General features: G+C 39.6%; 1 protein-coding gene across 1 annotated transcript; it reads right to left on the bottom strand.

Annotated features, from left to right (window-relative positions):
* Positions 1 to 1,250: 1,250 nt before the first annotated feature.
* On the bottom strand, positions 1,251 to 6,904 carry ple (tyrosine hydroxylase ple). The gene is made up of 7 exons (XM_017155171.2): positions 6,374 to 6,904; positions 5,216 to 5,327; positions 4,818 to 4,940; positions 4,607 to 4,687; positions 3,411 to 4,230; positions 3,005 to 3,131; positions 1,251 to 2,522 (listed from the first exon to the last, which is right to left on the bottom strand). Exons 1-7 carry the CDS (start codon positions 6,440 to 6,442, stop codon positions 2,124 to 2,126), a joined length of 1,731 nt encoding a protein of 576 aa, XP_017010660.2. The 5' UTR covers positions 6,443 to 6,904; the 3' UTR covers positions 1,251 to 2,123.
* Positions 6,905 to 14,657: the final 7,753 nt, after the last annotated feature.

Genomic DNA, 14,657 nt, shown 5'->3' with positions numbered 1-14,657 from the left:
TCTATATCGCCTACATCCGATCGGCAGCCGCTAATTGTCGCTGTTGCTGTGCCGCCGCAATTCGAGACTATTAGCACATTCAATTTCAATTCACACAGCCAATTATTATATCACAATAAATACTCATACTTGTAGTCGCACACGTATTGTAATTGGCATATGATAAATCCGCTCAGGTGTTATTTATTTATCAGATTTTTTTCCTTTCCACAATTAATATGCTGAGGTAGGTCATGTTTTAAAAACAGCTGTCGCTTTTGATAATCGGAAAATCAAATTAATTTGAATACTCTACATGCTAGCTAAATATTTTTTTGGACAGATAAAAAATAGTTAGGAAAGAAAAGTTCTACTGTAGTAATTATAGCATGCTCGTGCGTAATTAAGACTAATTACTGGAGCTTGCTAATTAAAATAAATTGGCATAGGTTGAGAATAGAATAAAATATTTCCATCAGAGGCCCCTTTCCAATTGTTAATCATGACTACAGGATCTCTGACCAGTCAAGGTGCTCAAAAAATAGAAATAAAAACAAATACCATTGTCAATTACTGGGGGCGTTTTTAAGTGCCACAGCCCCTCCCAGAAAGTTAGTTCCTTTTCAAGTTTAAACGGTTTCAACTTTATTCATATAATAGCGAATAAATACACACATAAGATAGAGAGACATTTATATTTCTGATATCTGCACGTTCTGTGCACCTCTAATAATATTTTCTTTTATTGTATACTATTTTTTCAGAACCAACGAAGCCTGGCTTGGGGACCAACTGCGCTTTAACTTGTATAGATATTTGTATGCGAATATAATTAGTTATTAGTTTGGCTAATTGCTTGCAGAAATGTTAACACTTGGTTGGCTTTTGATCCAATTGCAACTACATCGAACAATAACAATAAAATTTCACGCTACGTTAACTTTAAATATGTAATATTCTTGATCCCAATGTTGAGTCCACTTTTGATTTTAATAACTTTATAATGTTATATATATTGTGGTCCAAGGGTTTTTGATTATTTTATACACATCAATCAGATTTCTTAAATATCTTGTATATAGCTCGATTTTGTTTAAGTTTTCTCACCCATTTCATTTAAATTCACAATTTCCTTCCCTTTTACTTCCTTTTTATTCACATTTCTAAATAAATATTCCCTTTGCATGTCATAAAATGTTCCCTAAACAGAATCAGACTTTAGAGTTGCTAATTGCCAAAGAAGATAATCAAATGAAGAAACCAAAGAGTAATTATTTTTCAATTGCATTTTTAATTTTATTAATACACAAAACTTAAATAAAATAATAATGTTTAAACTCTACATACCTACAATACAATACGTAATAGTCATAAGCATAATAATAGATAATAATAATAATAGTACACAATAGTAATATTGTCGTTTACAGTTATTGTACAATGTAAGAAAATTCTATTTTGTTTTCCATTTCATTTTGATCTTTTCCGTTTTTTTTTCCGTTTGTTTGATTGTTGTATTTTTTTTTCAATTCAATTTTGTATTAAGAAATACTCTCTCCGAATGAAGTTATAATACCGGGCATACTATATCGCGTGTCTATATAGTCTAGGTAAATATTGTGAGAGACAAAAAGAAGAAGATAATAATAATACAAAAACATTTTGTGTCTGAGTATACAATCGGTTTTGTGTGGTACTTTGCCTACTAAGTGCGGATGGTATATGAACTTTGCTCTCCCAGCGCTTAACTTCACTTCACTTAATTCGCTTTGCCTGGCTTTGTTTTCACATCACTTAAACGTCTAACGATTTTTTGGTCCAATAATAGTTGCGGTGATAAATATGCGGGTCGGGTGTGTTTGTTGTGTATCGGGTGATCGGTGATCAACAAATAAATATGCTTGCTTTTTTCGATTCGACAAATAGAACTTTTTTGGATGACAATAAAATAAAATTAAACAAAAAACAATAAACAAAAAATAAAATACGAGGGATTGTGCGGTATGTCAATTTAAAATTAATTTGTAAAAATGAGACCGTTGCACCTGTATGTGAATGTGGTGGTGTGCGAGGGGGTGGGTGGGTGGTGTGGTGTTTTGGGTGCTTCTATATATCATTTCCTCCCACTCTCTCTCTCCCTCTCTTTAGAACGGGCGTCGCAGCTTGGAGATGGCGTTGGTCAGGTGCAAGATCTCCGTGTTCATCTGGTGCACCAAGGTCTCCAGCTTGTCCACAGAGTCCAGGACCTCGACGCGCTCGGTGTGCGGGTTGAAGCGCACCTCGAAGGGACGCGACATGGTGCTGACCCAGCGACGGAACTTGTCCTTGGCATCCTCGAAGCTCTCGGCCACGTAGTAGATGGGCTGGTACTCCTGATCCTGGTAGGGCTGCACAGCAGTGGAGGCGGGCTCGAAGGCACGGTGCTCGCACTTGTCGCTGATGGCGTGGAGGAGCTCGCCGTAGGAGCTCAGGAGTCCGGCGCCGTAGGCCTTGATCTGACCATGTTCCTTGCAGAGACCGAACTCAACAGTGAACCAGTAGACCTGTAGATATATTAAATAAATAAGGGGTTTAAATTAGTAACTAATAGGAAATAAAGGTAAAAACGGAATAAAAAGGCAAATATTTGGGACTGTTATTAAAGATCAAGATCATAAAAATATTATAAAAAATCAAAACTATCGAAACTTTTTGATATAAGATTTTGGATCATATAAAAAATATTATTTTTGAAGAATTTATCAAAAAGAAGATCATAAAGATATTATAAAATATCAAAACTCAATTTGAATATCATACAAAACATCTACTTTCTGATTTCAGGTAAAATATCCCATTGCATTTTTCAAGACCCAGTTTTTTTTTTGGTTTCGGCATGGAAAAATCATTGAGTAGCACTTTTTCTGTGCGACTTTGACAGTGACTAAACAATGATCTTGGTGGCGAACAAAAAACCAGCTGCGTCATAGCTGCACTTGAGGCTAAGGTCGTTTCGTTGCAGCTTGCAACTCAATTAAAAACTCACCGTGGACAGCTTCTCGATTTCTTCGTCGGAGGCACCCAGCGAGGCCAGTCCAATCTCCTGCGAGAACTGGGCGAAGCTGGGATCGGCCAGCAGGGGCATGTGACCCAGCAGCTCGTGAATGGAGTCACTGTAATAAGAAGGGGAAAATAATGCTTGTTAAAAGTGTGGAAAATGTGTTGGCATAAAGCAATTAGCCCGGTTAAATGAGCTGGTTCCTGTAGCCAATTTGCCTGGCAGCAAAAGTTGGTTCGGAAAAGCGGAAAAGGAAGCACCGGCACTCGCACACAATGGCAGGCAAATGCAATTAGGTTAGGACAAAGAGAGAGAGTCCTTTTTCTCCCCTTTTTGAAGTGAAGTGATTTTAACCCCCTGGTAAAATGTATATATATAGATTGTAGATACTTACGGCTCGGGGGTGTGGTAGGGCGAGTTGACGTGGCGCACATACTGGGTGCTCTGGAAGATGCGGAAGGCCAGGGAGGCGAGGAAGTCGCGGGCGGTCAGGAGACCAGCGGCAGGACGCAACGAGAATCCGGTGTTCTTGCGCAGGAAGTCGGACATTTCCTGCAGCTGCGGCAGACGGTTGTCAACAAAGATCTGCTCGTCCTGGAGCTTCTGGAAGGCGGCCCTGTACTCGGCACAGGCGTGCTTGGGAGCCAGATCCTGAACGGTGCGGAAGACCGAGCGCCAGGTCTTGACCTCCACGTCGGAGTACTCGATGTATGGGATCGGGTCTCCGTACTTGTAGGCGAAGGCAATCTCGGCAATCTCCTTGCGGCGCTGCCTGTACACCTTGTCGGCGAATCCGGGGTGGTTCATGTCCAAATCGGGCTCGTACTTGGTCATCAGATGGTTGCAGTTGTCCAGCTCGGAGGCGTGCTTGGGGAACCAGGGGGCCTTCACGTTTAGATTGTTGTCGGCCATCAGATTCATGCTGCTGAAGGAGCCCGACTGCCTCAGCGAACGGATGAGCTGCAGCAGATTGCCGCGGGTCATGTCCAGCTTGATCAGGACATCGTGATCGACGCCCTCGACCCTAGACTGGCGGGACTCCACATGCTGGACGGCACCGTGGAAGGTCTCGATGGCCTTGAGGATGCGGCCCAGGGAGGAGATGCCCTCCTTGAGGCGGACCACCAAAGCGGCACTCTGCATGGCAGCCTCGGCTTCCGGGGACTCCGAAGCGGCATTGGCCAACAAAATCTCGTCCTCGGTGAGACCGTAATCTGTATAAAAAAAAAAAGAGGAAAAGGATATTATGGTAAGGATGCAATCATCTGAGGCTTAGGGTCACGTAAACGATAAGCGAGCTACGTGGGCGTGTGGGCTTTAGTTCTTCTGCGTTGCCAGGCAAACGCATTTCATTTCGCACTCATACTTTTATTAAGTCGAGCGTAACAAATGAAAAAGGGAAATGCGACATTTCAACGCCGCCGCCTTCGCCGCTCTCACTCAATTGTCCGTGTGTTGAGTGCTTTCCCACTGCCACTGGCACTTTATCATATTAAGCACTTAAATCAATGTCGCACGCTTTTCAAAAGCCCCTCAGAAGTTAAGTACTACTTATGGTAGATGGTTGAGGACCAGAAACCCCCTGCTCACCGTTCTTGGTCGGCTGGCGTTCGCCCTCTGGCTCCTGCGACTGCTGCTGCTCAACGCTCTCGAACTCAACATCCTCCTCAACTAAAAAGGGAATAAAATCAAAAATAACAGAAACCAATAAAAATCATAATCGAAATCAAATCAAAGATAATAGGCTTAAGGCAGCGAAAACGAAAAGGGGAGGGAAAAATAAAAGGGAATAGATATTAACCTGCAACATATTCTTCGTCCAGGGGAAGGTTCTCCAGATTGGCCTGCTCGTCCTGGAGCTCCACATTCTGCTCGGCAGGAATGTGCTCCTGAGCCTGCAGAATGCAGTCCTCCAGAGAATCGTCTTTAAAATAAAGAAATAAAAAAGAAAGGAAAATAATAAATAAATGGGGAAAAATAAATGATAAACTAAAAATAATAATTTACTTTTAAAGATTCAGAATAAATAAAACGCAATTTAAAAATGTAAAAATCAAATTTAATTTACTTTAAAATATTCAGGATAAATAAGCCCAATTTAATACGATTTTCTAGCACCCACTTGTTGGATTTTCAAAGCCAAATTTAAATCCTCTTTAAAGCTACTTAGCAACCACTTGTTGGATTCTAGAGACTCACCATTTGCCTTGTTGCGGGCCTCCTCGAGGACGGTTTGTTTGGTCTGCTTGACCACCAGGGTCTCGAAACGGGCATCGTCCACCAGGCTGCGACGGCGGGATGGATAGCCATTCTGCAAGAGAGAGAGATATATATTTGTTAGTGACACTTTCAGGATATGCAGCGGAAATTGGACCAAGTTGCCTTGACCTTCAGGCCCGGGTGGTTTCTTCGCCACGCTTGGGTGGTGATTTTTTTTTGAGCAGACTATTGCGCAATTTTAAACCTTACATAAAATAACTGTGAAAGCTTCAGTGTCTTCAGATCTTTTCTTCGAGTTTCTATGGGCTATTCATGGAACCGCATTGATTGTGATTCAAAGCCCCGAATGGTAATTTAATGCGAGATGTCACCGATTCAAAGCGATGGGCAGGTGCCAAGATGAGTTTTATATACGGCCGAAAGCCATCGAAATAACCCAAGGGATTCTGGGGGGAACGAAAAATGCAACTGGCAACTGGAAAGGTATTTTTTCTTTTTTCTGGGGGGAAAAAAGGTTTCCATCAGTTGCAGTTTTCACTGTCATCTTGTTTTTTGTTTGGTTTTCAGTGGGATTTTCTGTTTTTTGGGCCACCTCTTCTTTTTTTTGGCTGATGAAAGATGCGCAACTCATTGAATCATTTTTATTGATTTCATATTTTGTTTTGGTCGGCAGCGGCAGCATAAACATAAACAGAAACAGAGACGAGAGTCAATACAATGAGGCGCGACTGTTTCGACCAGGCTAAGTGCAGGGGCCCAAAAGGCAGCCACTTTCACTTATTTGTTAAATAATAACTTAACACACGACTGGGACGACTGTTGTGATTGTGTCCGCTGGCAATTTGGGCCTTTCGATTTGGGCCGCCTGTTCTTAGAGGTGCGACTTGTTGGCCAAGACTGGCCACTGAATGGAGTTGGTCACAACTGAATTTGCAAACAGAAAGAAATGCGGGATATGCGCATAAATGGGCCGACTGCCCGGCTAACTAACTGGTTTGTATTTCGGTTTCAAAACTCAAAACCTTTGGATAGTCACGTAGACCAAAAATCTAGTCGCTCTATTTGGATTTAAAATTTTGTTTCTCTTTCAATACGATTCGATTTGGAAATTGTTTTCATTTTCATTTTTAGACTCACCTCAATACTGTAGGATTTCTTGATGGCGAACATCTCGCGGTTCTTTTGGGCTGCTGCAACGGCCATCATTTTGTTTTGTGTGTGTGGTTTTTTGTTTCGGGGTAATTAACAAAAATTTACGCAAAGTGTTGCCAAAAACACTTAGAATACTATTTGCTTATGTGCTTGGTTACGCTTTTCTTGTTTGATTTGCAATAAGCACTCGAAATGTGTTGACACTTTCACTGCTTATTGGCGATCTGGCTGGGTTTTCAGGTGTTTTTTTGAAAAACTTGGCAAGAAATACGCTCCTGGTACTGAAACTGATTGCGTCTAGAATTGAGCTGGGACAAGAACTCTCGACTGTCGACTCTCGGATTCACGGGTAGATGGATGTATAACTTTTCTCTGGATCCTTTCGCGAACTCGAAAACGATGATTGTTTATTTTAGATTATCCTTGTCAGCTAATTGTATTACAACAAACAGAGTCAGCAAACTACTTGAGGCTGGGCACAAGTCTTTAGAGCGGATGATAGCGAATCAATGCATGCTCCAGGTCGAGTTGCCGCCGCTTAAATACCCCCAGATTCCGATTCCGACGGCCAAGTTAACGAACGAGCGTTTCGGTTTCGGCCTGAACGAGCGACGACGACGATGACTGGTTTTCGGTTTTCGCATGACGCGGCTGTGACGTAGTTGCCCAGCTGGAGCTTGGTTAAAGCCGAGATATGCCCATTCAGTGGGGTTTCCTCTCACCAGCAGCAGCAGCAGCAGCAGAGCCGAGTGGGTCGAGAATCGCGGGGCCTGACTCGACCAAGTTCAAGTGCGGCAACAGGCTAGAACGTCGTCGCATTGGCCATGTTTTTGTTGGCTTTGTGTTTTGCTCTCTTGTCTCTTGGCCAGCAAAAAAGTAACCGGGGTTAACCATTAGCGCGTGCGCGTCAGTCGGAATGGTAGAATACCCCGAAAAGCATTTGGAATTGTCGAGCTGCCCAGGTGGAGCGTCATTTGAAAAGCCTCTGCGGGTCATGTAGAAAAAACCAAAACAAAACAAAGCTAGCCCATGCCAAAAGTTAAGTATACGCCGTGTGTGCACGGAGGGAAATATTAAAATATGACATTGTGTACCCGCGTGCTGTGAGAAATCTGTTTATTAAAAATATTATTGGTCTTATTAAAAAAATGCTTGATTGTGATTCCTCCCACAGAAACATTTATGATTTAATTAATATAAGAAACCAACAAATTTTTCATAATTCGAAAATATAACCCATTTAGCACAATCTGTAACAACACTAAAGGTGTTAATCGAATGCTAAATTGATTTAAAATAATACTCATTTTTTATTGGTTTATTGTTTATTACAAACAAATATTTTTATGAATTATTCTTTATAATTTCTAAGTAAAAAATGCATAGTTACACTTTCAGTCGTTTTTGGGCTAAAAGAGCAATATTATCTCGAATCATTATAGTCTGTAATTATTTTTTAAATTTAATAATAACATTATAGTACTACTTAAAATATGCGATTATTGGTATAAGTTCAACGTTAGACATCATTTTTAGTACTAAATATATGTATTTAAAGCAAGACTATAAATTTAAAAAAACTTACAATATATTCCGCTAAATTTCAATGCTTATTTATTCTCTCCAATTCTGTTTTTCTGGGTGTACTTACAGTCAAAGATCTTAAGCTGTCAAAGCAAAAATACACTATATCCTGAATGACTCAACCAAAACTCGGGAGAACTAGGGCGGATGCAGAAGCGGATCATATAGGGACAAAGTGAAAGTGATCTCGAAAACAAACTAATGGTAAACAGGAAGTGCCGATCGCATGGGTGTACGTGCGTGCCCGACGAGTACCAAGTAGGCGGCACCCGGCCGTATCGATTAAGTTTTAAAAGCACATTTAACAGCTCATTTGCATGCGTAAATGTAGCACATTAAACTAAGTACAGTCGCATTATATATATTATCTATGGCATAATTGAAAGCCCCGTCAAAACATCTGGCGATTGGAATTTGCATATGGCAGCTGACGGATTACGAGATCGTATATCTGTCGTATAGCGAATATATCGAACATATATATTCCTGTCCTGTAAGCTGATAACGCCGGCAAGGCTGCCGCCGCTTCTCAAATTGGATTCGGGCCGCCATTTCGAATGACATTTTCAGTGGCAGCTTTATTTTCGATCGTGTGTGCTGTAGCTTTTAACCAAATTCAGTTAGCGCCGCCGCTCGAGATCGACGCGGATCGATTTGCCATTGATCTACATATGTGCACTTGTACTTGCCAACAATCCGGTCATCCTTGCAGCCTGCCTCAAGCGACTAACTAACTAACTAAGTAACTAATGCCGATGTTAATGCGGACCGATCAAATTAGTAGATCAAATCGAGTGATTGAGCTAACGAGCCCGATAATGAGCTAACACATCATATATACGTCTATCTAATTCGATCCGCATTAAGTTATTAAGTCCCCCGAGTTGTACAACATCTGGAGTAGCAAAAACATAATTATAGCACTGATAGATCCATTATACAAATTGGATCGATCGAGTGGGCTTTATGATTCAGTTCGGCGGCGGTCGTGGGAGCTAGGAAATGCATTTAACCATATTTACAGAGCATTAAGATAAGATTTCCTTAATTAAATATTATAAATATTTCGTTGCATGCTAAGAATAAGATAAGAATATCAAAAGTTATATTTCCTTATTATTATTATCATTTATTTCATAGTCACAATTTAGAGCATCTTAATTTTCATCACAATATTACTAGTTATTTTTATTATTATTTATATATTTGTATATTTATTTGTATAGCTTCAAATATATACTCAATTTTATAGCAATTTGACTTTTTAATTAAGTATCCAGACATCTTGTTTACATTTCTTGTTTATAATGCTAGAGGTTAGTTAAATAATTAAAATTTAAGTCCCAAAAATTTTTCCATTTAGCCTAAACAATTCCAATAAATTTTATATTAGCCATTAGTCACTTGCTAAAAGTTCCCACATTAGCCTCCATACCATTCACATTTGGCTAAACATTTACTTCCGATTTTCGTGCAATATTTTTAGGAAGCCAATCAAACTATAATTTCAGTTTAAGGTTTAAGCACTTAAGAGCTTATAGATTCGGGCCAGTAGTAGATATCTTAATCTTAAACACATTCGAATGCCTTGAGTGGCTGGAGGCATACTTTTCTTCCGACATTAGTTTTCTACTATTGTTCTTTTTGCGCGGGACTGCATAATTAAGGCACAGCCTCTATTTTCGCTGTTTAATTCTCTCATTTTGTGTTTTTTTTTTTATTAAATATTTAAATTTAATTGTGCACGGCGCATACGCTTTGCTCATTCTAAAGGTATTAGATATAAGACGGCGAACAATATGCAAACGAATATACGCGCACACACGCCCAAGGTTTCAGAAGTCACAAAATTGTTTCAGATACACGGAGTTTCAGTCAGTTTTTTAGTCGTGATTCATGGAGGCGGTGGCCGTTCACTGGGATTTCCTTGTCCTTGGCCGTGAACCTTTTAACGGTTGACTAGCTCCCAAGCGATCTCCCCATCTAATAAAACTCTTTCCCTAACCCTCCCCTTCCCCGGATTTGGTCAACCAGTTTGTTTGTTTTATTGAAGTCTCATGATCAAACCATAATCAGTAAAACAGTCTATATAAGCGATCCCCCCTCCGCCTCCCTTGATGTTTATGTATATCTCCATCTCCCTCCCATTAAACAATGTTTAATTGTTTGCCACAAAAAAATTTGAAATGGCTCCTTTGAGAACTGAATTTGGCTCGCGCTTGAAGGTCGATGGTATTGGCTTTTGCAATTTTTAAGTTTTGTTACATAAGACGGATTTACTTTTTTCTTTTCGTTTGTTTTATGTTTGTTTTTTTTTTATTTTTTCCTAGACCTAATGATCAATCATCAAGATAAAAGAGCGTTCAAACAAATTAGATTCTATAATTAAAAATTTCACAGGCGGCAATCGCTGGAAACGACCTTTTCGGACTTTATTGAGTTTTAACTGTGCCACACACACATTCATTGTTCTATTAAAAAAATGTGTTTAGGTTTGCCTCGGTCACGTAGTCCACTTTTTTGCCCAAAATGGGAATATCCAAGTACAGTTTCTTATTGTGTCCATTCCATCAATCATAATTGTCAGCATGAAATGCGAAAAAGTTTTTGAAAAATCCGGGGAAAGCAGTTCCTGTTGGCAATTTGTATGAGTCTGAGAACAAGAGACGAAAGAAAAGAATATAAGAATCGTGTGATATGTTAATAAGATAGTTTTGGCTAAGATACTTTGAATTATGCATGAAGTTGACAAAAACTTGGGTAAACAGGGGGATTCATTTTAAAATTGAAAGATAATTTTATTGAATTGTTTACAAAAAAATGGAAAAAACAAAATAAAATAGGTAGAAGTCCTAAAAAAACTGTTTAACAAAACATGAACAAATTTACTATAAAAAATGAGAGTTTGTTTTGAAACTTAAATCAGAAAAATCCTAAAAATTTGTTTGTTGTAAGGAACAAGTTTTTACTTCAATAATGATTGTTTAAAAGTGCATAACCAAGCAAATTAAATGGAAACTTTAAAGGACAGTCTTTGTAAAATATTATTAAGCATTTAATTATTCAAACTCTTAGAAAATAAATTAAAACATTTACCTTAATAAAATTTTAACAAAATTTCGGAATAAATAAATTATAATTTCCACAGAACGAAGTAGTAAATATACTTAATATAAACCAGAAACCGCATCTAGAGTTTTTCCCAACCTTCCGCTCTGGATCGTTTTATTTCCCCGTCTCCGGAGCGGATCGCACGATCTTGCAGCCTTGCGATCGGCCGATCCACTTGGAACTGAATTTCCCAGCCCTCGTTTGGTGCCCTTGCTGGGGACTTCCGAGAATACAAATCTGTGCTAGGACTGTACCAGCCATGCACTTCCTATGGGGCGAATAAATATTATTCATAATTCAATTAAGCGCAATTAATAATACAATTACGAGTCCATTTCAAAAATTCGCATTTTTTTTCCTTTTCGTTTTTGTTTTAGTTTTATTCCATTCTACTAAGCCACATTCTACGGGGCACCAATCTGGCCCAGCAATTATGTGCATTAATTACAAATGGCAATCATTTTTGTTGCTAATTATTGTATAATATTGAGGTTTTGCTTTCCCAAATCGATGTCGGTAGGTAGGTATGTGTAGTAAGTATTAGCCATGTCGATGAGCTGTCGGCAAGGGGGAGTCCACCGCTTGGCGATGATATGTCAATCACGTGCTGGAAATCGAAGTTCGAAGAGGCAAAGGCGAGGGAGGGGGATCTCTCCGCTTTCTAAGATCAACTCGTTTACGGCTGATTCACTCTGGGGGCCAAAGATGACGCCGGCTGTTGCTTTTGCTGTGCTTTTATTGCCCGCATTTAGCAGTAAAATTGTTCATTTGAATATGCAAAATAGCCGCGCGCCTCGTTCGCATTTCGTTTTTGTTTTGGTTTTGGTTTGTTTTTTACTTTTTGTTTGTTTTTCTGTTTATTTTGCGTCACGTGCGGCAAACAAAAAACATGTTTAAAAAAATCCCAAGCTCACTGCAGCGTAGCATAAATTCGACTCGGGGGATTTTCTTGGACAGGACCATTTAAAACCATTTAAAAAATTGGCTGTTAATTAAAATTGATTACAGAATTCGTGGGAATTGAAACTATAAGCAGGGGATTGGGAATTTTTCCTAAATCATTTATGGAAGATTGAGTGCGCTTTTGTTAAATAATTTTCTTGATGAGTGTGGAATACTAAACTACTCATTAAATTAAATAAGTCATTTAGCACCGGCTGCAATTTGATGATGAATATATTTTTCCTGGACAGTTCGAGAATGGAATTTTTTCTGTCGTCAGAGGAGGGGATTTACGAATTTTTGGCCAGGACTCCGACGCGCGTGTTCCCTGCTGCCGCCAATCACAACTTTATATTTAGCCTTATCGCCGTTGATTTTAACGACTTTGCCTTACTTAACCGTGAATGTGTTCCAAAACATTTCCAAGGCGTGTTCCACGCAGTGGAGCAAAAATAAACACCAACTTAATCACCAGACGTATCGGAACGAGCCCCCAAAAATAATCGGTAAAAAGTAGCTTTTCTCAGGTATGTATATTTTCATTATTATCACCGATGATATTGTCGTAAAAATTCGGCTAAAGTTGAACAAAGCAGCGAGCGATGAACTAAACCAGTTTGTTGCACCTCTTGTCAACTATACACAAAGAAAGTTAAAATTAAAGTGCCAAAGAAGCGCGGAAGATTTTCGCTGCACTCTGAGTAAAACGAAATATATAGGTATTTAAATTAATATATATCCATATGTGTGGATAATGACAATGACGGGCCCTTTTGGCCACTTCAAAATGTTTTTCTCTGGCCCAAAAGCACTTGACCCGCTTAGCAGAAGGGGATGGTCAGCTCAAAAATCAATAGACACCTGTTAATGACAGTTGAGGCTGGAACAAAAACCGAAAACGGAAGCCCCACCCCACCTGGCTTTTCACATTTCACAAGTGTCTGTCGCTGTTTTTGATTCGCTTTCCGAAAATGTAAATCACGAACACACAAAATTCTGTTTAAAGATGTGGATTCCCTGCAGCCAGGTGCTCAACCATTAAAGCCGAAAAGGAGTCACATGCTAATTGATGGCTTGTCTGTGCCACAAAAGCCAGTTAGCTGACTCGACTTGGTCTTCCCCAAGACGCACTTGCGTCAAGACCAAACGAATGCTGCTGCGGCTGCTATCTGAGTCATGGCCGAGATACTTTCAAAAAGCGGTTATTTTTCCCAGTTACAAGGGGTTTTTTGCACGAGATCATTCTGAGCATTCTGTTTTGATTCTCGCACTTTTTTAGTGCTAATTTCCAAATCGGAAATGCTGCGGTCGGTCTAGCGAAGAAGATATCTCTGTTGGATCTCGGGTTTCTGGGGGATTTGCATAATTCTTGGCGGGTTATTTCCTAGGAAACGTTCTATATACGAATTATTTCACAATGGTAAGCAATCGCTGATCGAATGATTTGACAGTTTTTTTTCGGCTTGGGTTTCTCGCCATCAAACTGGTTTCCTAAACGCTATTTAGCATAATTCTCTAACTATGCTCCACTTAACGCCCAGTTTTCTATGGCTACCGTTCTTTTTGTGTGTTAAGAGCCCCAAAAATTCTTATATCAAGTTGTCAAGGCAAGCAATACGAAAATTCTAAGCCAATTGTTCACGAAGGTCATGCACTTTCTAAGGCCTTTTGGTGTGTTGTTTGTGAATCGGAGGTGTTAGTTAGCCAGTGGGCTCCTGTATATTAACATAAATTACGATTCAATCGAGCACAGCTGCCCATAAAAAACAGCTAGTAACAATTTCATTAGGCCAGCTGCGATGATGTTTTAGCACAAGTGGAACCAAGATACTAAGATACTTTCAATGCTTAAACGAGGGTGAAAAGTGGCGACTAATTAGCGTCAAGTGTCATGAGTCGCCGCCTGTGGTGGGGTGAGCTCATTTGTTTGCTTTACTTTGCTTTGCATTTTATGTAATGCAATATTTAATCAGCTGCCATTGCATTCTAAATTTAAATTTAAATTCCTCGCTTCAGTTTGCGGCGCGTGCACGAAAATTCCATTGAACTTGAATGCTGGGCAGGTTGCTTTTGGATTGGATTTGGATTTTTTCGTATTGGTTTGGGTTTTTCGGTCGGTCTCCACCTGTGTGCAGGAAGTCGCGTTCGGTGCTTAAGTCTTTTGATTATGTCGGAAACGCTCTTAAAATATGAGTTAATGTGCGACGTTGTAAATTCCATGTGACTACGTGATCTCGGGCCCAACAACTACATAATCCTCTTCTAATGATCCATTAATCAACAAAGTGTGGCCAAACACAATGTTGTGATCGCTGGTGATTATCTAATATCAAAGATGACAGGGCGAGATCTGTATTACATTAACTAAGTAACTAACTATCATCGACTGTATCTAGCATAGGCAAATATACAAACCATTTGTATAATCGCTCATTCAAAGGCCAAGTTCAAACCGCACCCCCTCTATAAAACATTGTCTTAATGGCAAACCACAAACATATATTGACAACTAAGGCCGGCAGCTCAGAAAACCAAAAAAAAAAGAGAAAAAATCCAGAGGCACAGGTTCAATGAACGGCGGCCAAGGGAACGCTATTTTTAAGTTCGATTTAATTTGATTTGTTCGCATTAA

Source organism: Drosophila takahashii, chromosome 3L, assembly GCF_030179915.1.
Source record: "Drosophila takahashii strain IR98-3 E-12201 chromosome 3L, DtakHiC1v2, whole genome shotgun sequence".
NCBI lineage: Eukaryota > Metazoa > Arthropoda > Insecta > Diptera > Drosophilidae > Drosophila > Drosophila takahashii.
Note: the sequence above shows the minus strand (reverse complement) of the source record. Positions and strands in the feature narration are given on the sequence as shown.

What these genes read in the sequence shown, in the direction of transcription:
- ple (XM_017155171.2), bottom strand. Translation starts at nt 6,442, where the DNA reads ATGATGGCCGTTGCAGCAGCCCAAAAGAACCGCGAGATGTTCGCCATC. An exon ending in CCCTACCACACCCCCGAGCC is followed by an intron (nt 3,132 to 3,410) that starts GTAAGTATCTAC and finishes TTCTTATTACAG; the next exon opens with TGACTCCATTCACGAGCTGC. An exon ending in AAATCGAGAAGCTGTCCACG is followed by an intron (nt 2,523 to 3,004) that starts GTGAGTTTTTAA and finishes ATATATCTACAG; the next exon opens with GTCTACTGGTTCACTGTTGA.